Source organism: Mustela nigripes, chromosome 1, assembly GCF_022355385.1.
Source record: "Mustela nigripes isolate SB6536 chromosome 1, MUSNIG.SB6536, whole genome shotgun sequence".
NCBI lineage: Eukaryota > Metazoa > Chordata > Mammalia > Carnivora > Mustelidae > Mustela > Mustela nigripes.
The window spans coordinates 52,704,805-52,731,185 of record NC_081557.1 but is presented as its reverse complement, the minus strand read 5'-3'; the positions used below and the strand labels follow the sequence as shown (position 1 = coordinate 52,731,185).

The following is a 26,381-nucleotide window of genomic DNA, read 5'->3' as shown; positions in this document are numbered from 1 at the left end:
GGTGACAGGGGCACAAGCCGGGCAGGCCCAGTGGCTTGGCTGGCGTCCAGGGCTGGCCTGCTGTCGGCTTGTCCGTGAGTCCCTCCTGGTGGGAAGTTCGGCTCTGCTCATTTGTTTCTCCCCTCTCTGCGGTCATGCCCGATGCTGCCTGTGTTCAACGTGTGAAAATGTTGTTTCTTGCCCATTTTCCAAGTTACTCATGGACGGAGCGTAAGTCTTGCTCTACTTTCTTCATCCTGGCAAGCACATCCTAGTGTTTGACTCCAGCACCGGGTGAACGGTGGTGCGCATTGCTGAGATGCGACAGATTTCAGAAGGAATCGGTTTGGGAGGGAAAATCGGGGGTTCAGTGTGGGATATATTAATTTTGAGATGTCTGCGAGAAATCCAAGTGGAGATGTCAGCTGGGTGCTGGACGTTTGGAAGGGAAACAGTGTTTATTGATCTTTCCCTAATTATGATTGAACTCCAAGGATCTGTAGATGTGTGGGAAATTGTGGTAATGATTCTGGTTAAAATACTGCCTTTAGTTCAGTATTCCAGCAGTATACCACCCTTCCTGTCACAAAGTTTTTGTTCTTGGACATACCACTATTTGCAGCTGCTCACACCAAATTCATGTAGTTTCATCACAGTTTCAACAACAGACAATTCGGACTTTTTCTCATTTCCACTGTGATTATTTTCCTTAGACCATGGGTTTTTTATAGTGTGAAATTCCCAAATGTGAATTTTTGTAATTATCGTTTTCTTACTGATTCCTAGCTGAATTGCACCATAATCAGAAAGTACGCTCTTAAGATTTCAATTCTTAGAAGTGTATTAAAACCAGTTGTCTAGTTCAATATATGACTTTTGATAAATGTTCAGTTTGGGAAAGAACATACATTCTACAGTCATTGAGTATAGTGTCCCATAAATGTTAATTAAGATTAGTTTGTTAATCGAGTTGATAAAATCTTCTATATCCTTTTAGACTTTTTTGTCTGCTTATTAGATCATTTATTGAGAGAAGTATGCTAAATCTCCCACCATGTCTGTGAATTTGTCTACTTCTCCTGTAGAAGCCATGTGATTGGGTGCCTGTGAACTGGAAATTATTTATTAGTCATTTTGCATCTTTATGAAATGTCCTTTTTTGTCTTTACTGATTCTTTTTGCCTCAAGCAAAAAGCAAGCGAGGTATTGATCTGCTGGTAACTAGTGAGGTAGATTGTATTATTTGGCTCCAATTCTTACCCTTCCTTTAGTTATGCCTTTTGTGTTCACATTCCTTTTGCCTTATAACTTATAATGCCCTCCTACTGTGAGTTCACTTACTCTGCTTCTGATTTTGACTTGAAGACATCCTTTGCAGCAGAGCCTTGAGATGGATTTGCATATTACAGCTTACCCTCCTGGACAACTGCCACCATCAGGAAAATATACTCTGGCCAACTCAGTTGAGCCATACATGGAACAGAGCCAGGTCACTCCGGTCATACTAGCCAAGGCCAGTCTAGATCAACAGAGTATGAGCAGTAAATGCTTATTGTCACATGTGACTCAGATTTCATCTTTGATTGGTATGTGGTGTTGTCTTGGTAATGGGACACTAATCTTTCCATTATTTTACCTTCTGTAACAACAAACCAAATTCTTGTAAAGAACATATTGTTGGGCTTTGTTATTTTAATCCACTTAGACAATTTTTAATTCTTTTTATTTTTTTAAAACAGACAGAGATCACAAGTAGATAGAGAGGCAGGCAGAGAGAGAGGAGGAAGCAGGCTCCCTGCTGAGCAGAGAGCACAATGCGGGGCTCGATCCCAGCACCCTGGGATCATGCTCTGAGTCAAAGGCAGAGGCTTAACCCACTGAGCCACCCAGGCGCCACATTCAATTCTTTTTAAACATGGAGCATTTAGACTATATTTAAAGGAATTACTGGTATATTTAAGTTTAAATTTGATTTACTACTTGCTTTCTATTCTTCTGTGTTCCTTTTTCACTTTTTTCTTGCTTTTTGATTGAATAATATTTATGATTTCATTTTATTTTCTTTGTTGGCTTATTAGATGCACACCCCTTTTCTCAGAGGTTACTTCGTGGTGTACAGTATATGTCTTTAACTTATCAGAGTCTACTTTTAAGTTATATTATACCACCTCATCATATATCATATGAGAACTGAATTAACAGTACACTTTCATTTTCCTGCTCCTGGCCTTTAAACTCTTGTCAAACCTTTTACTGCTGCAATTGTTACAAGTGGAAATATTCATTGTTATTGCTTTTGCTTCAGTCAATTATCTTCTGAAGTAATTTTATAAATAAGAAAAACATTATTTTATATCCACCCATATATTGAATATTTCTGGTGCCTCATTTCTTTATGTAAATGTGTATTTCCACCTGGTAGCTTTTGCTTTCATATTGGGTGATCTTAACATTTCTTGTAGTGCAAGTCAGCTGGTGATTAATTCTTTTCTAGTTTTGAATATCCAAAAGGTCTTTATTTCACTTTAATTAAAAAAATTTTTTAAAGATTTTATTTATTGGGGGCACCTGGGTGGCTCAGTTGATTAAGCATCTGCTTAATTTCCCCTGTTTGTATGCTCTCTCTCTCTCAGATAAATAAATCAATTTTTTATTAGAGAGTGAATGAGAGAGAGAGAAAACACGAGTGCGGGGAGGGGCGGAGAGGGAGAAGCAGACTCCACGCTGAGCAGGGAAACTGACTCGAGACTCAGTCCCCAGACTCTGGGACCATGACCTGAGCTGAAGGCAGACACTTAACCAACTAAGCCAACCAGGTGCCCTTTCACTTTCATATTTTAACGCTGTTCATTATGAGTGCTGAATTCTAGCTAAATGTGTTTTATTCAGTTCCTTAAAGATGTTGCTCCACTGTCTTTTGGCTTGTATTGTTTTCAACAAATTATTTTTGTTGAAAAAAATGTCAAGAAGTCCTCTTTATTCCACATGTAATACACTTTTCCTCTCTGGCTGGTGGTGAGATTTTCTCTTTACTAGTGTTTTTAAGCATCTTGATTATGATGTGTCTTATAGTTTGCTGTGTGTACTTTTCCTTAGGGTTTGGCGTGCTTCTTGGCTCTGTAGGCTTATAGTTTTCATCATATTTGGAAACATTTTGGTTATTAATTTTTTAGATATTGTGTTTATCCCTTTCTCACCTCCCCCCCCCCCCGCCTTTTAGGGAATCCAGGCATGATTATATTAGACTGCTTATAGTTATTGTGTAGCTCACAGTTGATCTCTTCATTTAAAAAAAAATTCTCAAATTCTCTAATCCTTTCTTTTGTAGTATCTAATCTGCTATTAATCCTTGCAGTGTACTTTTCATCTCAGACACTATGTCTTTCATCTCTAAAAGTTCAGTTTACATATTTTTAAAAAAGATTTTATTCATTTATTTGACAGAGAGAGATTACAAGTAGGCAGAGAGGCAGGCAGAGAGAGAGGAGGAAGCAGGCTCCCTGCAGAGCAGAGAGCCGATGCAGGGCTTGATCCCAGGACCCTGAGACCATGACCTGAGCTGAAGGCAGAGGCCAACCTACTGAGCCACCCAGGTGCCCCCAGTTTACATATTTTAAAAATACCTTCCCTGTCTCTCCTTAACATGTTTATTTTCTTCTACTGTCCTCAACATATTGAATACAGTTGTAAAAATGTTTGGTGTCCTTCCCTGCTAATTATATCACCTGAGACATTTCTGAGTTGTTGATAGTTTTTTCCCTCCATATGGGTGCATTCTCTTTTTTATGTTCCTGGTGATTTTTTTTTTTTTTAAAAAGAACAATCGCATTTATTGATCTAACTTGATAAGTCTAATTTGGCTATACATCAACTAAAGAAGTATGTCTTTTAAAATTAAAATCAGCTTCACTTTCTAATCATGTCTTATAATATCTAAAAAGCAAAGTAACTAACATAAAGCAAGAACTATCAAACCTTCTTGGAGTAAGGAAACACAGGCAGACAGGTGAGCAGATATTTGAATGGTTGGATGGTGGAAACAGAACAATCAACAAAGGAGGAAACAAACTACGCTGGACAGGGAATCATTTTAAATAATGTTGAGGCAAAAAGAAAGAAATAACTAGAAATTTAGTTTAGGAAACAGATATTTTAGGCATTTCTGAAACAATGATCTTTATCTTAACTGGCATTTAAGGTGACAAAGGAATAGTTTATATCTACAAGAAGATAAGAAAAAAACAGCTAGAGAAAGTAAAACTAAATAAATGCATAAAGTAACTCACATTTAATGGATATGGGGGGAAAATAAATTTTAGTGTCAACAGAATAAACAAAACAAAAGTTTACATTATAAAATGTGTTGCAAATTTCTCTTTCTTCTTGGTATATTCATATTATTCATCTATGCTGTCACCATTACCAGCAAATAAGTTAGGTAAGTATCAATTTTGCTCTCATAGCAACTTGTGTATACCTCTGTCATACCTTATTTCACACTAGAACAATTAACTTATTTCTTATCTCTGTAAATCACTGGACTGGAAAATCTTTTTGGATTAAGAGTGGTTTTTTTGGGGGGGGACACCTGGGTAGCTCAGTGGGTTAAAGCCTCTGCCTTCAGCTCAGGTCATGATGGTTCCTCAAAATGTTCCTGGTGATTTTTGATTGGATACTAGGCATTGAGAATTTTGTTTTGTTGGCTACTTCTCTTGTTTTATTGTTTGTTTGGTTTGTTTTTATTCTGATCTTTGTTTCAGAACAGAGCCAGGTTATTTGGAAACATTTTTACTATCTTGCAGATCATTTTTTAAACTTATTTATTTATTTGAGAGAGAGTGAGAGAACAAGCCAGGGGAGGGACAGAGAACCAGTGGGTTCAATGTGGGACTCAATCCCAGGACTCTGGGATCATGACCTGAGCTGAAGGCAGATGCTTAACCGACTGAGCCACCCAGGCACCCTTGAGTCTCATTTTTAAACTTTGTTTGGCTAGGCCATTGTCCCTAGTAGTAGCCTTTAATGTAGGCCTAATTTTTTTCCCCCACTATTGAGGCAATACCCTTCTGAGTATGCTTCTAAGTGCCTATGTATTATAAGGTTTTTCTGCTCTGAAGGAAACACCAACTATTCCCAGCCTTTTGTGAGCTCTAAATGTCTAACCACCTCATTTTGTGTGATTCTTTTTCTAACGTCAATAATTTCTTACTAAGCATGTACTGATTAGTATTCAGCTGGAGATTCGGAAAGACATGGAGGGAGGTACTTTTCCTTCCCTTTTGTCTGCTCAGTTTCTGTCTGCTCAGTTCAGGGATACTGCCAGGATCCACCTACAATCTCACTCCCAGGGCTTCATCCTGGAAACTGTATCCAAATTGCATTTACAATACTCACTTCCTTTGTTTCTTCTCTCTCAAAGGTTGCTGTCCTTCACTGCCTATTGTCCACTGTGTGAAAACCTTTCTTTCATATTTTCCCCAGGTTTTTTAGTTACTTAAGCTGGGAAGGTTACTCCAGTCCCTGTTACTCACATTTTTTGCCAGAATTCTATGTTGACACTATGCACTCTGAACTACAGCACTACCTTTCACAGAAAAACAGAATGGAGCACAACAGAAAGTTTTCAGGGGTAGAGACCACGCCTGGGATCAGGCCCTTTAAGACTTCTTGTTTGTTTATTCTTAAATACTTAGGGGTTTTTGTTTTTGTTTTGTTTTGTTTTTCCCCCTAATTCCACACGAATTTTATCTGAAAGTGTCCTATTAAAGTAGGGTGAGAAAATTCAGTAGTAACAGCTAGATATAGCTCAATATCTCCTTCCCTCCCTCCCTCTTTCATTCTTCCTTCCTTCCTTTCTTTCCTTTTCCTAGTAAGAAAAACCCCTGTCTGCAAATTGGACCATTTCCTTACACCACACACAAAAATAGACTCAAAATGGATGAAGGACCTCAATGTACGAAAGGAATCCATCAAAATCCTTGAGGAGAACACGGGCAGCAACCTCTTCGACCTCTGCTGCAGCAACATCTTCCTAGGAACAATGCAAAAGGCAAGGGAAGCAAGGGAAAAAATGAACTACTGGGATTTCATCAAGATCAAAAGCTTTTGCACAGCAAAGGAAACAGTTAACAAAATCAAAAGACAACTGACAGAATGGGAGAAGATATTTGCAAACGACATATCAGATAAAGGACTAGTGTCCAGAATCTATAAAGAACTTAGCAAACTCAACACCCAAAGAACAAATAATCCAATCAAGAAATGGGCAGAAGACATGAACAGACATTTCTGCAAAGAAGACATCCAGATGGCCAACAGACACATGAAAAAGTGCTCCATATCACTCGGCATCAGGGAAATACAAATCAAAACCACAATGAGATATCACCTCACACCAGTCAGAATGGCTAAAATCAACAAGTCAGGAAATGACAGATGCTGGCGAGGATGCGGAGAAAGGGGAACCCTCCTACACTGTTGGTGGGAATGCAAGCTGGTGCAGCCACTCTGGAAAACAGCATGGAGGTTCCTCAAAATGTTGAAAATAGAACTGCCCTATGACCCAGCAATTGCACTATTGGGTATTTACCCTAAAGATACAAATGTAGTGATCCAAAGGGACACATGCACCCGAATGTTTATAGCAGCAATGTCCACAATAGCCAAACTATGGAAAGAACCTAGATGTCCATCAACAGATGAATGGATCAAGAAGATGTGGTATATATACACAATGGAATACTATGCAGCCACCAAAAGAAATGAAATCTTGCCATTTGCAACAACATGGATGGAACTAGAGCGTATCATGCTTAGCGAAATAAGTCAAGCAGAGAAAGACAACTATCATATGATCTCCCTGATATGAGGAAGTGGTGATGCAACATGGAGGCTTAAGTGGGTAGAAGAATAAATGAAACAAGATGGGATTGGGAGGGAGACAAACCATAAGTGACTCTTAATCTCACAACAAACTGAGGGTTGCCGGGGGGAGGGGGTTTGGGAGAAGGGGGTGGGATTATGGACATTGGGGAGGGTATGTGATTTGGTGAGTGCTGTGAAGTGTGTAAACCTGGTGATTCACAGACCTGTACCCCTGGGGATAAAAATATATGTTTATAAAAAATAAAAAATTAAAAAAAAATAATAAAAAATTTAAAAAAAAAAAAAAATGTAATGTTCAACTTCTTTAAGTGTCCTTAAAGTAAGGGGGAATATCCTTCTTTGTTCTTCTTCCTTTATCCTTGTTGGAATTTAGAATGATAGATACAGCTCAAGCAGCAGCCATTTTGGACCCTGAGAAGGGAGCCCTGTGCTGCTGTGGAACAAAAAGATGGAAGATGTCTGGGTTCTTAATGACATTGTGAAGCCACGTACCACATAATTTTTAAAATATTTTTGTTGGCAAAAGAAAAAACAAACTTGTCTTATTTCAGCCATTGCTATTTTGAAAATTCCATCATTTAAATTGAGGCTAACCCTAACTAATTCCAATGAGAGAGGATCATAAGTGATGGGGCAGGCAGCTATATATCTGAGTCACTTATTAGTCAATGATTATATTTTTCTCATACCTCACCCACGCCTCTTAAGCTCTCAAGTTATTTCAAGAGCACATTGTAGTTGAAAAAACACATTTGTATATATTATCTAATTATAATTTGTATATATTATCTAATACTTTCAGCATTTATTAGTTGCCTAGGGCAGACAGTATGATCCCATTTTAGGGGTAAGAAAACTAAACCTTGAAGGGTGCATGACTGCAGTAAATACTAAACAAGTTAGTGGTAAAGGGGGATGAAGCTCTACTCATCCACTGAATCCAGTGCATTATCCTAGATTAAAAACTTTAAAATCTATCTTTTTTTTATTGAATTTTCTATAGAGCAGTGAGGTAGGAAACTTTTGAAGGAGCTTTTAGATCCTAATAATTTTATTTGTCATTTCAGCAAGAAGGTGCACCATGCTTAAGGGCAACAGGATTGAGCCTGGGAGCCAGAGAAGAGTGAAAAGGCATTATCCATGGATCCTATGTGGCTGCAACCGACAATGCTATATCACCTTGATTACTGGTTGCTACACCTGCGAGTGGCAGGTCAAGCAGGAGAAAGAGTCTTTACCTGGACCCTGCTGCTGCTCTTGGGTATAGAGACATGGGAAAGAGTTGTACCATACTTTCTCAGATGTGGGGAACGTGGGCTGGTCCCTCCCATGAGAGCTCATTAGAGTCTCCAGGACAAGGGCATGGTAGGGCTCTAGTTCTTTGATGAAAAGCCTCCTGAAAAGTTCTGGAGCCAGAGTTAACCTTATAGAAACACATGCTTGTTTTCCTTATCTTCTTTCACTTTCATTTGCTTCTCTCTCTTTTTTTTTAAAAACTACCTCTTTTATGTTATTCATTTACTCATTGATTTACTTTTGTTCTCATTCATTTATTTAGCTTTGAAAAAGTGAAGTTTAGTATAATTAGATGTTTTTGACTAGGAATTACAAGAATGCCTGAATCTTTAATTCTCTCTTCATTGTAAGTTTCCCAAAGAGCTATGTTTATGAGGAAAATAACAGCAAGTGGGAAACAAGGTATTCCTTTATTATTGGTCAGACTAATGCTTGAGTTTCCTTAATGAAAAACTTTAGTAAGACTGAGTGGTAGCATGTGGCCTAGCCTTATTGAGGGCCTCTTACTTTAAACTCTCGGTTATATGTTGGGATTCTCTGGTGGCTGTTTGATATAAAAGACCAAATGATGAGCACACTGAAGGGATAAGAGGAGGGCCATATCCTAAAACTTCATGTACTTATAAACACAGTCCAACCAGGCTCTGAAATTCTGACCAGTTAGATTACTAGTTTCTTATGCCTATGATGGGAAACACAGGAAAGGGAGTAGGTAGAAATGGGAGGTTTTCCTAGATTAGTAGAAGTGTTCTTCTGTCTCCTATATCTTACCTTCCTAGTTGTTCTATCCACCTATAGCTGATAAGGACTAGTATATATACTAGTGACTGGGAATAACAAATGGCTTTGATATGATTCCTGCTCTCAAGCAGTTCATAGTCCCTTGGTGGAAGAGACAAGCACAATACAGTCTTAAAATACTGAGAGTATTTATGTGTGTATGTGTATATGCATACATGCCTCCATGTGCCAAAGGAAGGGTTGAAAATACTTCATATAGAAGGTGAAAGGTGATTAAGAATTGGGTAGGTAAGGATTAGGGGATGGCAGAAGAAATCATTTTGGAGGAGTCAGGTATAAGGTTTACCTTAAGTTGAACAGAGGATACAAATGGCAAAGTGATGGGAAACAAAGCTAGAGAGGGAGATGGGACCAGTGTTATTTGGTTTTAAGAATTTGATCTCTGCCATGTAGGACATAAAGAGTCCCTAAAGATGGTAAGCAGATGTTGCCTGATCTGTGTTTTGGAATGATTATTTGATCGTGTGGAGAATGCATTGGAAGGTATGAAACAGGGAGGGAGACATCTTTGCCTTCAAAGAGAAAGTGATAGTATATAAGGTAAGAGATGTTGGTGGTCTGGATTAGAGTAGTGATGGTAAAGATGGAGAAGAGTGAATTGATTCAACAGAACCTTACTAGAGATGAGGCAGTAAGTTACATGAGAGTTACCATGTACTAAGAGAAGGAAAAGGGAGGCTTTGTGCGCAGGGTGGTATTTGAGTCAGTGTGGTATTATGGAAAAATTCCTGGACTAGAGCCTGTTTGGATACTATATCCCACTCTGCCCTTGGACTGGTTATGTGAGATCTCCCAGCCTCTCTACAGTTAGGGAATTTAACTAGATAATTCCTAAGGTTCCTAGATAATTCTCAAGGCCCCATTTCTGCTGAGGGAAAGGAGTATAGCATATAGGATAAGAATTATCCTTGTGTTTTGGGAAAAGACTGCCTGGATTCAATTTATGGCTTTACCCTTGACTATCTCCAAATTAGAGCTTTACCACTGTGTTACCTTGGGCAAGTAACTTAACATCTGGTGCTTTACATGCCTTATTAGAATAATGGAGGTGGAATAGTAGTACCCATGAATAGGATTTGTTGTGGGGATGGGAGAGGGAGAGGTAATATGTTGAAGACACTTAGAATTGTGCTTGTCACACAATTAACCTCCAATAAATGTTAGCTATTTTATTACTTTTCTTGGAGTGACTGACTTGTGGAAGAGATTTTTCACATACAGAAATATGGGTACAAGGGACTGTGGGTAGAGGGAATGAGGTAGTTAGAAGTCAAGGGACAGAGAAGCACAGTAGTGTGCTTAGGAAAAACAAATTTCCAGTGTTGAAGTAGGGACATGTGAAATGATGGTAAGTAGTAGGGTAGAAAGGAATATTTTGATCAAATTATGAAACATCTTTGTGTCAAGTTAAAGTATTTGAATTTTCTCTTATAAACAGTGAGGAGCCTTTGAAAATGCTTGAGCAAGAATGGTAACAATGAGAATCAAAATAAGGAAATGGATTTATTCATCCATTGGAACACTTACTATTTGCCACAGTGAATTAAGACAATTAAGGCCTCAGCCCTCTTGCAGATTATAATCTAGTGGGACGAATTAGTTAGTAGACAGTAAATGAAGAAAGATTATTTCAGATTGTGATAAGAGCTTTGAAGATAATAAACAGGAAACTGTGTTAGAACCTGGGATGGGAGAGTGGTGGGAGAAGACCTCTTTGAAAAAGTGTCATGGGAACGGTCTCCTAAATGGAGAGGTAGAGTCAGCCATATGTACATCTGGGGCAAAAGTATTCCAGGCAGAGGCACCAGACAGTACAAAGGTTTTGAGGTGGAAGCAAATTCTAGAAACAAAAAGCAGGCCAGTGTGGCTGGCATTTAGAAATGGAGTGTGTAGGATGGGATGAGGTCAGGGATGGACAGGGGTTGACCATGGAGGGCCTTGTTGCCATGGTAGGCAGTTTGATGGTACCTTAGTACAATAGGAAGCTCTGGCAGTGTTTTGAGCAGGGTAATGACATTATTTGATACCTTTTTTTTAAAAGATTTTATTTATTTATTTATTTGATAGAGATCACAAGCAGGCAGAGAGGCAGGCAGAGAAAGAGAGAGGTGGAAGCAGGCTCCCCACTAAACAGAGAGCCCGACATGGGGCTTGATCCCAGCACCCTGGGATCACGACCTGAGTTAAAGGCAGAGGCTTTAACCCATCGAGCCACCCAGGTGCCTCTATCTGATAGATTTTTAAAAGTCCATGTAAGATTTAGTAGAGTGTAAGTTCTGAGTCAAAGATCCTGTGTTCTTCACCCTCCTACACTCAGAAAGTGCATCTTGATAGCTGTAATGTCTCTCATCTTTTTAGAACACAGTTTCTACATTTTTCATTTTATTTCTTTGTTTTTGCTTTTCCCAGTAATGCCATAATTTAGTCAGGGCAGGGATTATTCTGTCCAGTGTCAACTGATTAAATGTAGTGTCCCAAAGAGGCAGAATTCTTTTTCAGGTGATAAGGAAGTGTTAAGATTATAACTCAGATAGCAACCCAAACCTAACATTCCCAGGAAGGATTTGGCAACGTCTGATATGACTGGTTTATGATGTGACTTTCAGTGAAGGGGGTTGTCTTCAGGGCTGTTTGAACACCTCCTCTAGGAAGATATCCTCCACCTTGGTTTTAGGTTCAGAGATCTGGGCAGTGTCCCTGCCACTTCTTGGTTGTGTGACCGTGAGCCAATTACTTTACCTCTCTGAGCTTTGGTTCTTCTGCAAAATAAGGTTAAGAATACCTAATTTATATGGCCATATTGAGAAAGAAATCAAATGAAGATAGTTTATGAAATTTCTAGCATTATATTGGCACAAGGTAGCTACTCAAAAAAAAAAACCAAAAAAAACACAAAAAGCTTTATTCCCTAACCTGTCCCTTGTCCCCCAAATTTGGGTAGGTCAGTGACTAAATGAACCAGTGAGTGATGATTGAATGAATTACTCAATGAATGAGTCAGCAAACGAATGTTTGGTAGATGGAGGGGAGGATGAAAGCAGCAGATGATTGTTAAGAGCCAGCTGCATTTAAGAAACTGTGCTAGAGGGCGCCTGGGTGGCTCAGTGGATTAAGCTGCTGCCTTCTGCTCAGGTCATGATCTCAGGATCCTGGGATTGAGTCCCGCATCGGGATTTCTGCTCAGCAGGGAGTCTGCTTCCCCCTCTCTCTCTCTGTCTACTGTGAACTCTCTCTGTCAAATAAATAAATAAAATCTTTAATAAAAAAAAAAAAAAAGAAAGAAACTGTGCTAGAAAAGAAAAGAAAAAAAAAACTGTGCTAGAGTCATAGGGTAGCTCTATTTTTAATTTCTTAAGGAATCTCCACAGTGTTTTCCAAAGTGGCTCCACCAACTTATATTTCTACCAACACTGTAAGAGGGTTCCCCTTTCTCCACATTCTCTCCAGCACACGTCGTTTACTGTCTTGTTGATTTTGGCCATTCTAACTGAGGTGGTATCTCAATGCTGAGTGAAGTAAGTCAAGCAGAGAAAGTCAATTATCATATGGTTTCACTTACTTGTGGAGCATAAGGAATAACACTGAGGACATTAGGAGAAGGAAAGGAAAAATGAATTGGGGGAAATTGGAGGGGGAGACAAACCGTGAGAGACTGTGGACTCTGAGAAACAAACTGAAGGTTTTAGAGAGAAGGGGGTAGGGGGTTGGCTGAGCCTGGTGGTGGGTATTAAGGAGGGCACATATTGCATGGAGCACTGGGTGTGTTGCATAAATAATGAATCTTGGAACACTGAAAAAATAAAATCAATACAAATAAGTTTTTAAGTAGTAAAAAAAAGAAACTGGAAACTGCTAGATATTGGCAGGATGGAGGTGTGTAACTGAAGTTCCTATTCCTCAGAGAAGAAACTGTCTCACTGAATACAAACAGATAAACATGTAATTGCAGTTAAGTGTAATACATGTTCTAAATAGGCTTATACAAAATTCCATAGGGGTAAAGAGACTACAGTGGTCACTCCAGCCTCCTGAGGATAATGCATGGCATTGCAACTCTGCAGAACTTTGACAAGTGTATATAGACACTGCTGAGGTAACATGGATACATGGAACTAATTTATACTTTTTTCTTTCTCTTCCCAGAGAGAGAAGTTATTTTACCCATTTCTGATTACTTCATTTTTGCTGTCTTTGGTTTTGCTGTTTGTGTGGATAGAAACTTCGAATGAGTACTTTGGCTTTGACTGGTGAGTTTCATGTTTTGTATTTTCATTTCTATAGGGGCTCTTTGGTTTGTGGACCACCTGAATTGTACCTCAGGCTGAAAAGATTGGGTGGCATAAGAGGGAGGATCACAAAATTGGTCTTTCGACAGTGGCTGGGTGAGAGGCCTGACTCTGGCTTGGAGGAAGGATGCTCAGCACCACCACTTGTGATGCTAACCGTCCACATTGAGACTGAATCTCGTGCAGTGGGAAGCTATTCCAATGACTCTCTGAAACCTTGTTCCTCAGTCTTTTTGTCTGGGCTACTGATGCCTACACTTGGTCTTCATGATCTCTGTCCATGAACCCTCATGTCTCTGCCTCACCTCTGGCCTCTGCCTCTTCTGTCCCCAGGGAGCTTCCTAGGACTCTGAACACAGAAATGGGTGTCCTTCTGGGCATCCTTTCCTGGCCAAACTCTTCATCCTGGACTGCTCCCAGCAATTCCAGTTTCTCTGGCCTGATGATTGCAAACTTACCCACTATTTGGTATTTGGCTGAGAAAGGGGTATGTTTGGATATGAGGCTTTTTAAATTTTTTTAATGGAATACAATTAAGCTTTATTATAATAGAAGTAAAATGTGTTTTGTTTTGTTTTGTTTGAAGAGGGGGTGGAGAGAGAGAGAAAATCATAAGCAGGCTCCACACACACACACACACACACACACACACACACAGCCTGGGACTTGATCTCATAACCCTGAAATCATGTCCTGAGCCAAAATCAAGAGTTGAACAGTTAACCGACTGAGCCACCCAGGCACCCCTGGTTTGTTATTTTAAATATAAAAATTTGAAAAATATAAAAATCTGCTTTGTCTTATTCTTGAGTGACAATCACTCGTTGGTATATTTCCCAGCATTTTTTTCTTCACTTGTTTTTATATTATTGCATTTATATCATACAGAACATGTAATTTTGTTTTTCCTTTTCATTTAAGATAGTAAGAAAGATTTTGACAAATTACTAATAACTGAGTATCATTTAAAATGGTTGCAAAATATTTCATGACATGAAGATGCTATAATACACTTAAACACTTATTATTATGCATTATGTTTCCAATTTTTTTGTTTTTATGAAATAGGAGTGCAGAGAAAGCTTTGTATTCTGACATAGGTCTTAGACTAGATTTCCACAAGTAGTGTTATTGAGTCAAGAAGAATAAATATTTGTAGTATTCATTATGCCTGTTGCTGAAGTACTTACTCAAAAGAAGGTAGTGATTTTCATTCATGACAGATATATGAGAGTTTCTGGGTTTTGTTTGTTTGTTTGTTTTAGTGAGAGAGAGAGAGAGAGCGAGCGCACACATGTGTGTGTTTGCCTGAGTGGAGGTGGGGGAGGGGCAAAGGGAGAGGAAAGGGGAGAGAATCTTAAACAGGCTCCACACCCATTGGAGCCAAGTTGGGACTCAGTCTCACGACCCTGAGGTCATGACCTGAGCCTAGATCAAAAGTTGGATGCTCAATCAAGGAGCCCTGAGAGTTTCTATTATAACCTGTGGTTGATAACATTAACCGTTCTTATTTTGAATAATTTTTGTTAATTTTCTAGATAGGATTTGTTTTGTTTTAATTTAATCATTAAGTGCTAAAACTTGCTTAATTCATTTTCTTTTTAGAAATACACACACACACCCCACATATCTTTTATCAATTCATCTACCAGTAGACTCTTAGGTTGTTTCCGTGTCCTGGCTGTTGTAAATAATGCTACAAAGAGTATGGGGGTTACATATCTTTTTGAGTTAATGTTTTCATTTCCTTTGGATAAAAACCCAGACGTGGAATTGCTGAATTGTATGGTAGTTCTATTCTTAATTTTTTTGAGGAAGCTTCATACTGTTACCACAGTGGCTGTGCCAGTTTATATTCCCACCAGCAGTGCACAAGTGTTATCCTTTCTCTATATCCTCACCAACACTTTTTTTAAAAGAGATTTTTATTTGAGAGAGCGAAAGAGAGTGAGCTTGAGCAGGGGGAGGGGCAGAGGGAGAAGCAGTTTCTGAACAAGAAGCCAGATGCAGGGCTTGATACCAGGACCCTGAGGTCATGACCTGAGCCAAAGCAAACGTTTAACTTACTTGAGCCACCCAGGTGCCGCAACACTTTGTATTTAAATTGAGGTTTAATTGACACACAACATTATATTAATTTTAGGTATACAACACATTTGTTTCATGTTTGTTTTCATATATTGCAAAATAATCATCACATAAGCCTAGTTAACATCTGTCACCATACATAGTTGCAAACTTTTTTTCTTATGAGGAGATCTTTTAAAATTTACTCTCTTAGCAACTTTCAGATATACAATACAGTATTATTAATTATAGTTACCATGCTGTGAATTATATCCCCATGACTTATTTATTTTATAACTGGAAATTTGTACCTTTTGACTCCCTGCACATATTTTGCCTTCCTACTGCCCCCTGCCTCTGGCAACCACCAGTCTGTTCTTTGTATATGTGAGCTTGATTTTTGTTTTTTGTTTTGTTTTATTTTTTTAAGATTTCACATATAAATGAGATTATATGCTATCTGTCTTTCTCTGACTTGTTTCACTTAGCATAATACTCTCAGGGCTCATCCATGTTGCACATAGCAAGATTTTATTCTTTTTTATGGCTGAATAATATTCCATTATGTATATATACCACATTTTTCTTTATTAATCCATTGATGGACACTTAGTTTCCATATATTGGCCATTAGGAATAATGCACTGAAGATAGGGATGCATATGTCTTCTTGAATTAGTGTTTTTATTTTCTTTGGATAAATACCTTAAAGTGGAATTGGTAGGTCACATGTTATTTCCATTTTTAATTTTTTGAGGAACTTCCATATTGTTTTCCAGAGTGGGTGCACCAGTTTGGATTCCCACCAACAGTGCACAAAGGTTTCCTTTTTCTCCACATCCTCACGCATTTGTTACCTTGGCTTTTGGTGATAGCCATTCTAACAGGTCTCATTGTGGTTTTGATTTGTGTTTGCTTGATGATTAATGATATTGAACCCCTTTTCATGCATCTGTTGGCCTGAATGTCTTTTGGAAAAATGTCTGCTCAGATCCTCTACCCCTTTTTTAAAATGCATTTTTAATTTATTAATTATTTTTATTAACATACAATGTATTATTTGCCCCAGGGGTACAGGTCTCTGAGTCATCAGGCTTACACACTTCACAGCACTTACATATCTCTGCCTTTTTTTTTTTTTTAAAGATTTTAAAAATTTATTTATTTGAAAGACAGAGATCACAAGCAGGCAGAAAGGCAGGCAGAGAGAGAGGAAGGGAAGCAGGCTCCCGCAGAGCAGAGAGCCCGATGCAGGGCTCGATTCCAGGACCCTGGGATCATGACCTAAGCCGAAGGCAGAGGCTTTACCCGCTGAGCCACCCAGGCGCCCCTCTCTGCCCTTTTTTAACTGGATTGCTTATTTGCTCTTGAATCATAGGAGTTTTTATGTATTTTGAGTATTAGAATATGATTTGCTAATATTTTCTTTCTTTTGGTAGTTTGCCTTTTTTTTTTTAAGATTTTATTTATTTATTTGACATAGAGTGCAATCACAAGTAGGCAAAGAGAGAGGGGAAAGCAAGTCTCCCTGTGGAGCAGAGAGCCCGATGTGGGGCTTGATCCCAGGACCCTGAGATCATGACCTGAGCCAAAGGCATAGGCTTAACCCAGTGAACCACCCAGGTGCCCCAAGAAGTTTGCCTTTTCATTTTGTTGATGGTTTGCTTTGCAGAAGCTTTTTATTTTGATGTAGTCCCACTTGTTTGTTTATAAAATCTTTTAGGCCTGTTTTCATTATGAATTATTTTTATTTTTCTAATTTATTTTTTCAATGTGACTTATTTTTAAAGTTCTTGTGCTTTTATTTATTAAATTTTTATTTATTTTATTTATTAAAAATTATTTTTTTCACTGACTTATTTTTAAAGTTCTTGTGCTTTTTATTTCCCATCTTCTGCCTTCCTCTACCCTACTTGTCCTCTCTCCCATGAATGCCAGTGGGATGTCATGTTTTAGTTTGATTTTCTTGGGCTCTCTCTATTTAAAAAAAAAATTATTTGGAAATGACTGTAGGTTCACAGGAAGTGGAAAAGAAATGTACAGGGAGGTCCTGTGCACTCTTTACCCAGCATCACGCAATATTAGCATCTTGTAAAACTATTGCATGATATTAAAACCAGAAAATTGACATTGGCAAAACCTGTGGATCTTATTCATATTTCACTGGATTGACTTTTAAAAATAGCAAATAACTACATTGATAAGCAACAGTTATGATCACAGTAAAAGTTGAAATTCACCTTGGCTGTGTATTTTGGCATGGGTCTGTGTATGCATTTTTGTGTATTCATGTCTGAACACATACACACATTTGCATATATGTGCGTGTATGAGAGAAAGAAAAAACTCTGGCTCTATCCATATCATGAGACTGTTTTGAGGAACAAATGGCAGAGTCTCATTTAAATACCACTGTTCACAAACTGTAAAATAATAAATAAAAAGTATTTTATTGTAGTAGATGACTATCCTTTTCTCCAGGAAAAATGTTTCAGTAGTGTACACAGTAAGTGAAGCATACTTAACTGTGTAAGAGGGGAGTATGTGTGTGTGTGGGGGGGGGTTAGTATATAGGAGTCTTAGCAAAATCCCATTCAAAGATGTAGAATTACAGAGTCAGGAGGGATCTTGGAGCCAACTGTCCCAATTCTCTACATTGTACACATATTTGAAAATATTCTTTCCAGGTGGTCTTCTAATCTCTGATTAAAACTTCAAGTGGTTTTAACATACTGTTTTGTGTTTCAGTCTTTCCCTACTTAGAGAGCTCTAAGTGTTTACGAACTCTTTATTATAATAAGCTGAAGTCTGCTTTCCCTCCGACTTTTTTTTTAAACTTAATTTCTTTTCAGTGTAACAGAATTCATTGCTTATGCACCACACCCAGTGTTCCATGTAATATGTGCCCTCCATAATAGCACCACCAGGCCCCCCCAACCTCCCACCCCCTGCCCCTTCAATACCCTCAGATTGTTTTTCAGAATCCATAGTCTCTCGTGGTTCATCTCCCCCTCCAATTTCCCTCAACTCCCTTCTCAATTATCATATGGTTTCCCCCTGACTTTTACTCACTGGTCTTGGGTTGGCCATCTGGCACCTCACCCAGTGTAGGACAACTGGAGACAGCCATCTTTCCCCTAAATATTCTCTATCGTAAACAACTCAAGCATTTCACATGTTCATTGTATACAAGAATGTTCATCTCTGGGTGAGCTTATTGTTCTTCACAAGAATGGAATCAGGATTGGAGCACAATGGGGTGTGAACTGGACCAATCTCCTTCTATATGTGTGTACTTGTATTAATAGCCCCTACACTCATATTAACACAGTTCCCCCCATCTTAGCTCATATTCTTCTTTTTTTTCCCTATCCATTGAGGGGTTTTTTTTTTTTTTTTGGTTTGTTGGTTTTATTGATGTGTAGTTGACACACATTAGTTTCATATGATTCGACAGCTCTGTATGCAGTGTTCACCACAAGTATAGCTATCATCGACCACCATACAGTGCTATTGCGATACCATTGACTATATTCCATATGCTGTAACTTTTATGTACCTTATCATGTGCCTGTTGTTCGATATGTCTTTTTTTGGAAAAATGTCTGTTTAGATCCTCTGCCCATTTCTAATTGGATTATTTATTTGCTATTGAATTGTATGAGTTCTTTATGTATATTGGATACTAACCACTTACTCAGGTATATGTTTTGCAAATATTTTGTCCCTTTTGGTAGGTTTCCTTTTCATTTTGTTGATGGTTTCCTTTGCTGGGCAGAAGCTTTTTAGTTTGATGTAGTCCCACTTGTCTGTTTTGTTGCCTTTTTGCTTTTGGTGTCAAATCCAAAAAAACTGTCACTGAGATGGATGTCAAGGAAGTTAAGCTTATGTTTTCTTCAGGAGTTTAATGATTTCAAGTTTTACATTCAAATCTTTAATAATCCATTTTGAGTTGATTTTTATGTATGGTATAGTAGAGTGCTACTGATTCATTCTTTTGCATGTGGCTACCCAGTTTATGGAAGAGACCGCCCTTTCCTCATTGTATATTCTTGGTTTTTGTTTTCTTTGCCATAAATTAATTGACCATGTATATACATGGGCTATTTATTCTGTTCCATTGATCTATGTGTCTGTTTTCAATGCTAGTACCATACTGATTTGATTGCTATGGATTTGTAAACAGTCTGAATTCAGGGAGTGTGATGCTTCCAGCTTTGTACTTTTTCCATATTGCTTTGGCTGTCCAAGGTCTTTTGTAGTTCTATAAAAAAATTAGGATTATTTGTTCCATTTCTGTGAAAAATGCCTTTGGAATTTTGATAGGGATTGAACTGAATCTACAGATGGCTTTGGGGGTGATATGGGAATTTTAATAATATTCTTTAATATTCTTCACGAATGCGACATATCTTTCCATTTATTTGTGTCTTCAGTTTCTTTAATGTATTACCTTTTTCAGTACATAGATCTTTCACCTCCTTGGTTAAATTTATTCCTAGGTATTTTATTGTTATTGATGCTAATGTAAGTGGATTTTTTTTCTTTATTTCTTTTTTAAAAATTTTTTAATTTTTTATTTTTTATAAACATATAATATATTTTTATCCCCAGGGGTACAGGTCTGTGAATCGCCTGGTTTACACACTTCACAGCACTCACCAAAGCACATACCCTCCCCAATGTCCATAACCCCACCCCCCTTCTCCCAACCCCCCGCCCCCCAGAAACCCTCTTTTTTGTGAGATTAAGAGTCACTTATGGTTTGTCTCCCTCTCAATCCCATCTTGTTTCATTTATTCTTCTCCTACCCCCTTAAGCCCCCATGTTGCATCACCACTTCCTCATATCAGGGAGATCATATGATAGTTGTCTTTCTCCGCTTGACTTATTTCGCTAAGCATGATACGCTCTGGTTCCATCCACGTCATCACAAATGGCAAGATTTCATTTATTTTGATGGCTGCATAGTATTCCATTGTGTATATATACCACATCTTCTTAATCCATTCATCTGTTGATGGACATCTAGGTTCTTTCCATAGTTTGGCTATTGTGGACATTGCTGCTATAAACATTCAGGTGCACATGCCCCTTCAGATCACTACATTTGTATCTTTGGGGTAAATACCCAGTAGTGCATTGCTGGGTCATAGGGTAGTTCTATTTTCAACATTTTGAGGAACCTCCAAGTTGTTTTCCAGAGAGGTTGCACCAGCTTGCATTCCCACCAATAGTGTAGGAGGGTTCCCCTTTCTCCGCATCCTCGCCAGCATCTGTCATTTCCTGACTTGTTAATTTTAGCCATTCTGACTGGTGTGAGGTGATATCTCATTGTGGTTTTGATTTGTATTTCCCTGATGCTGAGTGATATGGAGCACTTTTTCATGTGTCTGTTGGCCACCTGGATGTCTTCGCAGACATGTCTGTTCATGTCCTCTGCCCATTTCTTGACTGGATTATTTGTTCTTTGGGTGTTGAGTTTGCTAAGTTCGTTATAGATTTTGGACACTAGCCCTTTATCTGATATGTCATTTGCAAATATCTTCTCCCATTCTGTCAGTTGTATTTAGGTTTTTCCTTTCCTGTGCAAAAGCTTTTGATCTTGATGAAATCCCAGTAGTTCATTTTTGCCCTTGCTTCCCTTGCCTTTGGCGATGTTCCTAGGAAGATGTTGCTGCGGTTGAGGTTGAAGAGGTTGTTGCCTGTGTTCTCCTCAAGGATTTTGATGGAGTCCTTTCTCACATTGAGGTCCTTCATCCATTTTGAGTCTATTTTCATGTGTGGTGTAAGGAAATGGTCCAATTCCATTTTTCTGCATGTGGCTGTCCAATTTTCCCAACACCATTTATTGAAGAGGCTGTCTTTTTTCCATTGGACATTCTTTCCTGCTTTGTCGAAGATTAGTTGACCATAGAGTTGAGGGTCTATTTCTGGGCTCTCTATTCTGTTCCATTGATCTATGTGACTGTTTTTGTGCCAGTACCATGCTGTCTTGTTGATGACAGCTTTGTAATAGAGCTTGAAGTCCGGAATTGTGATGCCACCAACTTTCGCTTTCTTTTTCTATATTCCTTTGGCTATTCGAGGTCTTTTCTGGTTCCGTATAAATTTTAGGATTATTTGTTCCATTTCTTTGAAAAAGATGGATGGTACTTTGATAGGAATTGCATTAAATGTGTAGATTACTTTAGGTAGCATAGACATTTTCACAATATTTATTCTTCCAATCCAGGAGCATGGAACATTTTTCCATTTCTTTGTGTCTTCCTCAATTTCTTTCATGAGTACTTTATAGTTTTCTGAGTATAGATTCTGTGCCTCTTTGGTTAGGTTTATTCCTAGGTATCTTATGGTTTTGGGTGCAATTGTAAATGGGATTGACTCCTTAATTTCTCTTTCTTCTGTCTTGTTGGTGTAGAGAAATGCAACTGATTTCTGTGCATTGATTTTATATCCTGCCACTTTACTGAATTCCTGTACAAGTTCTAGCAGTTTTGGAGTGGAGTCTTTTGGGTTTTCCACATATAGTATCATATCATCTGCGAAGAGTGATAGTTTGACTTCTTCTTTGCTGATTTGGATGCCTTTAATTTCCTTTTGTTGTCTGATTGCTGAGGCTAGGACCTCTAGTACTATGTTGAATAGCATTGGTGATAATGGACATCCCTGCCATGTTCCTGACCTTAGCGGAAAAGCTTTCAGTGTTTCTCCATTGAGAATGATATTTGCGGTGGGTTTTTCATAAATGGCTTTGATAATATTGAGGTATGTGCCCTCTATCCCTACACTTTGAAGAGTTTTGATCAGGAAGGGATGCTGTACTTTGTCAAATGCATTTTCATCATCTATTGAGAGTATCATGTGGTTCTTGTTCTTTCTTTTATTAATGTGTTGTGTCACATTGATTGATTTGCGGATGTTGAACCAACCTTGTAGCCCTGGAATAAATCCCACTTGGTCATGGTGAATAATCCTTTTAATGTATTGTTGAATCCTATTGGCAAGTATTTTGGTGAGAATTTTCGCATCTGTGTTCATCAAGGATATTGGTCTGTAGGTCTCTTTTTTGATGGGATCCTTGTCTGGTTTTGGGATCAAGGTGATGTTGGCCTCATAAAATGAGTTTGGAAGTTTTCCTTCCATTTCTACTTTTTGGAACAGTTTCAGGAGAATAGGAATTAGTTCTTCTTTAAATGTTTGGTAGAATTCCCCAGGAAGCCATCTGGCCCTGGACTTTTTTTGGAGATTTTTAATGACTGTTTCAATCTCCTTACTGGTTATGGGTCTGTTCAGGCTTTCTATTTCTTCCTGGTTCTTGTGATAATTTATATGTTTCTAGGAATATATCCATTTCTTCCAGATTGTCAAATTTGTTGGTGTAGAGTTGCTCATAGTATGTTCTTATAATTGTTTGTATTTCTTTGGTATTAGTTGTGATCTCTCCTCTTCCATTCATGATTTTATTTATTTGGGTCCTTTCTCTTTTCTTTTTGATAAGTTGGGCCAGGGGGTTTATCAATTTTATTAATTCTTTCAAAGAACCAACTCCTAGTTTCGTTGATTTGTTCTATTGTTTTTTTGGTTTCTATTTCATTGATTTCTGCTCTGATCTTTAAGATTTCTCTCCTCCTGCTGGGTTTAGGGTTTCTTTCTTGTTCTTTCTCCAGTTCCTTTAGGTGTAGGGTTAGGTTGTGTACCTGAGACCTTTCTTGTTTCTTGAGAAAGGCTTGTACCGCTATATATTTTCCTCTCAGGACTGCCTTTGTTGTGTCCCACAATTTTGAATCGTTGTGTTTTCATTATCATTTGTTGCCATGATTTTTTTCAATTCTTCTTTAATTTCCTGGTTGACCCATTCATTCTTTAGAAGAATGCTGTTTAGTCTCCATGTATTTGGGTTCTTTCCAAACTTCCTCTTGTGATTGAGTTCTAGCTTCAGAGCACTGTGGTCTGAAAATATGCAGGGAATGATCCCAATCTTTTGATACCGGTTGAGTCCTGATTTAGGACTAGGATGTGATCTATTCTGGAGAATGTTCCATGTGCACTAGAGAAGAATGTGTATTCTGTTGCTTTGGGATGAAATGTTCTGAACATATCTATGATGTCCATCGGGTCCAGTGTGTCATTTAAGGCCTTTATTTCCTTGTTGATCTTTTGCTTGGGTGATCTGTCCATTTCAGTGAGGGGAGTGTTAAAGTACCCTAGTATTATTGTATTATTGTTGATGTGTTTCTTTGATTTTGTTATTAATTGGTTTATATAGTTGGCTGCTCCCATGTTGGGGGCATAGACATTTAAAATTGTTAGATCTTCTGTTGGACAGACCCTTTGAGTATGATATAGTGTCCTTCCTCATCTCTTATTATAGTCTTTGGCTTAAAATCTAATTGATCTGCTATAAGGATGGCCACTCCTGCTTTCTTCTGATGTCCATTAGCATGGTAAATTCTTTTCCATCCCCTCACTTTAAATCTGGAGGTGTCTTCGGGCTTAAAATGTGTTTCTTGTAGGCAACATATAGATGGGTTTTGTTTTTTTATCCATTCTGATACCCTGTGTCTTTTGATTGGGGTATTTAGTCCATTAACATTAGGGGTAACTATTGAGAGATATGAATTTAGTGCCATTGTATTGCCTGTAAGGTGACTGTTACTATATATTGTCTCTGTTCCTTTCTGATCTACCACTTGTAGGCTCTCTCTTTGCTTAGAGGACCCCTTTCTATATTTCTTGTAGAGCTGGTTTGGTGTTTGCAAATTCTTTCAGTTTTTGTTTGTCCTGGAAGCTTTTAATCTCTCCTTCTATTTTCAATGATAGCCTAGCTGGATATAGTATTCTTGGCTGCATGTTTTTCTCATTTAGTGCTCTAAATATATCATGCCAGCTCTTTCTGGCCTGCCAGGTCTCTGTGGATAAGTCAGCTGCCAATCTAATATTTTTACCATTGTATGTTACAGACTTCTTTTCCAGGGCTGCTTTCAGGATTTTCTCTTTCTCACTAAGGCTTGTAAATTTTACTATTAGGTGACAGGGTGTGGGCCTATTCTTATTGATTTTGAGGAGCGTTCTCTGAACCTCCTGAATTTTGATGCTTGTTCCCTTTGCCATATTGGGGAAATTCTCCCCAATAATTCTCTCCAGTATACCTTCTGCTCCCCTCTCTCTTTCTTCTTCTTCTGGAATCCCAATTATTCTAATGTTGTTTCGTCTTATGGTGTCACTTATCTCTCGAATTCTCCCCTCATGGTCCAATAGCTGTTTGTCCCTCTTTTGCTCAGCTTCTTGATTCTCTGTCATTTGGTCTTCTATATTGCTAATTCTTTCTTCTGCCTCATTTATCCTAGCAGCGAGAGCCTCCATTTTTGATTGCACCTCATTAATAGCTTTTTTTTATTTCAACTTGGTTAGATTTTAGTTCTTTTATTTCTCCAGAAAGGGCTTTTATATCTCCTGAGAGGGTTTCTCTAATATCTTCCATGCCTTTGTCGAGCCCAGCTAGAACCTTGAGAATTATCATTCTGAACTCCCAATTTGACATATTACCAATATCTGTATTGATTAGGTCCCTAGCCTTCGGTACTGCCTCTTGTTCTTTTTTTTGTGGTGAGTTTTTCGGCCTTGTCATTTTGTCCAGATAAGAGTATATGCAGGAGCAAGTAAAATATTAAAAGGGTGGCAACAACCCCAGGGAAATATGCTTTAACCAAATCAGAAGAGATCCCAAATCGTGAGGGGGGAGAAAGGGGATATAAAGAGGTCAGAAAGAAAGAAAGAAAAAAAAATGTAAAGAAAGAAAAGAATTTAAAAAAGAAAATGAATAAAGAAAACTGTAAAAAAGAAAATATATATATATATATTAGATAAACTAGTTAAAAAACATTAAAAAAGAAAAGGGTAAAAGTTAAAAAAATTTTTAGCAAAAGAAGAGAAAAAAAATGAAAAAGAAAAAAAATTAAATTAACTGCAAGACTAAAGAATCGTAGGGAGAAAGCCATGAGTTCCGTGCTTTGCTTTCTCCTCCTCTGGAATTCTGCTGCTCTCCTTGGTATTGAAACTGCACTCCTTGGTAGGTGAACTTGGTCTTGGCTGGATTTCTTGTTGATCTTCTGGGGGCAGGGCCTGTTGTAGTGATTCTCAAGTGTCTTTGCCCCAGGTGGAATTGTACCGCCCTTACCAGGGGCCGGGCTGAGTAATCCGCATGGGTTTGCTTTCAGGAGCTTTTGTTCCCTGAGTGCTTTCCGTAGAGTTCCAGAGGACAGGAATACAAATGGCGCCCTCCTGGTCTCCGGCCTGGAGGAGCTGAGAGCCCGGGGCCCCACTCCTCAGTGCGCCCTCAGAGAACAGCGCCCAGCAACTCCCGTCTGCCTGACCTCTGGCCGCTCTCTGAGCTCACCAAGGCTGCGACTGGTTCAAGGTAACCCCGAGCTTTGAGCTCACTGTCGGCTCTGTCTCTGTAGCCGGCTTCCCTGTTCTAATACCTGTAAGCTCTGCGACACTCAGACACCCCCGATCCTTCTGTGACCCTGCGGGACCTGAGGCCATGCTGACCCTGCGTGGGCTTCACCCCGGTTTAGCCTCTGGAGCGATGTCCCTCAGCGGAACAGACTTTTAAAAGTCCTAATTTTGTGCTCCGTTGCTCCGCCACTTGCTGGGAGCCAGCCCCTCCTCCCGGGGTCTATCTTCCTGTCGCTTTGGATTCACTTCACCGCCAGTCCTACCTTTCAGAAAGTGGTTTTTCTGTTTCTAGAATTGCTGTTCTTCTTCTCTTCGATCTGCCGATGGATTTGTAGGTGTTTGCAATCTTTAGGCAAGCTATCGAGCTGATCTGCTAGCTGAAGTAGTCTCAGCCTGCTACTTCTCCGCCATCTTGACTCCTCCCCTCTTCTTTATTTCTTTTTCAAATAATTCATTATTAGTGTACAGTAATGCTATTGATTTTTGAGTGTTGATTTTTGTCTCCTGCAACTTAACTGAATTTCCTAATCAGATATAACTGTTTTTTAGTGGCATCTTTAGGATTTTCTCTATATAAAAATCATGAAACCTGCAAATGGAGACAAT

General features: G+C 38.6%; 1 protein-coding gene across 1 annotated transcript in view; it reads left to right on the top strand.

Moving 5' to 3' along the window:
* Positions 1-298: 298 nt before the first annotated feature.
* The window catches only part of GDPD4 (glycerophosphodiester phosphodiesterase domain containing 4), a 141,590-nt gene continuing 115,507 nt past the window's right edge, over positions 299-26,381 (top strand). The window contains exons 1-2 of the mRNA XM_059399641.1: positions 299-499; positions 766-788. Coding sequence (XP_059255624.1) covers positions 299-499; positions 766-788 — 224 coding nt within the window. The remainder of the gene's footprint in view (positions 500-765; positions 789-26,381) is intronic.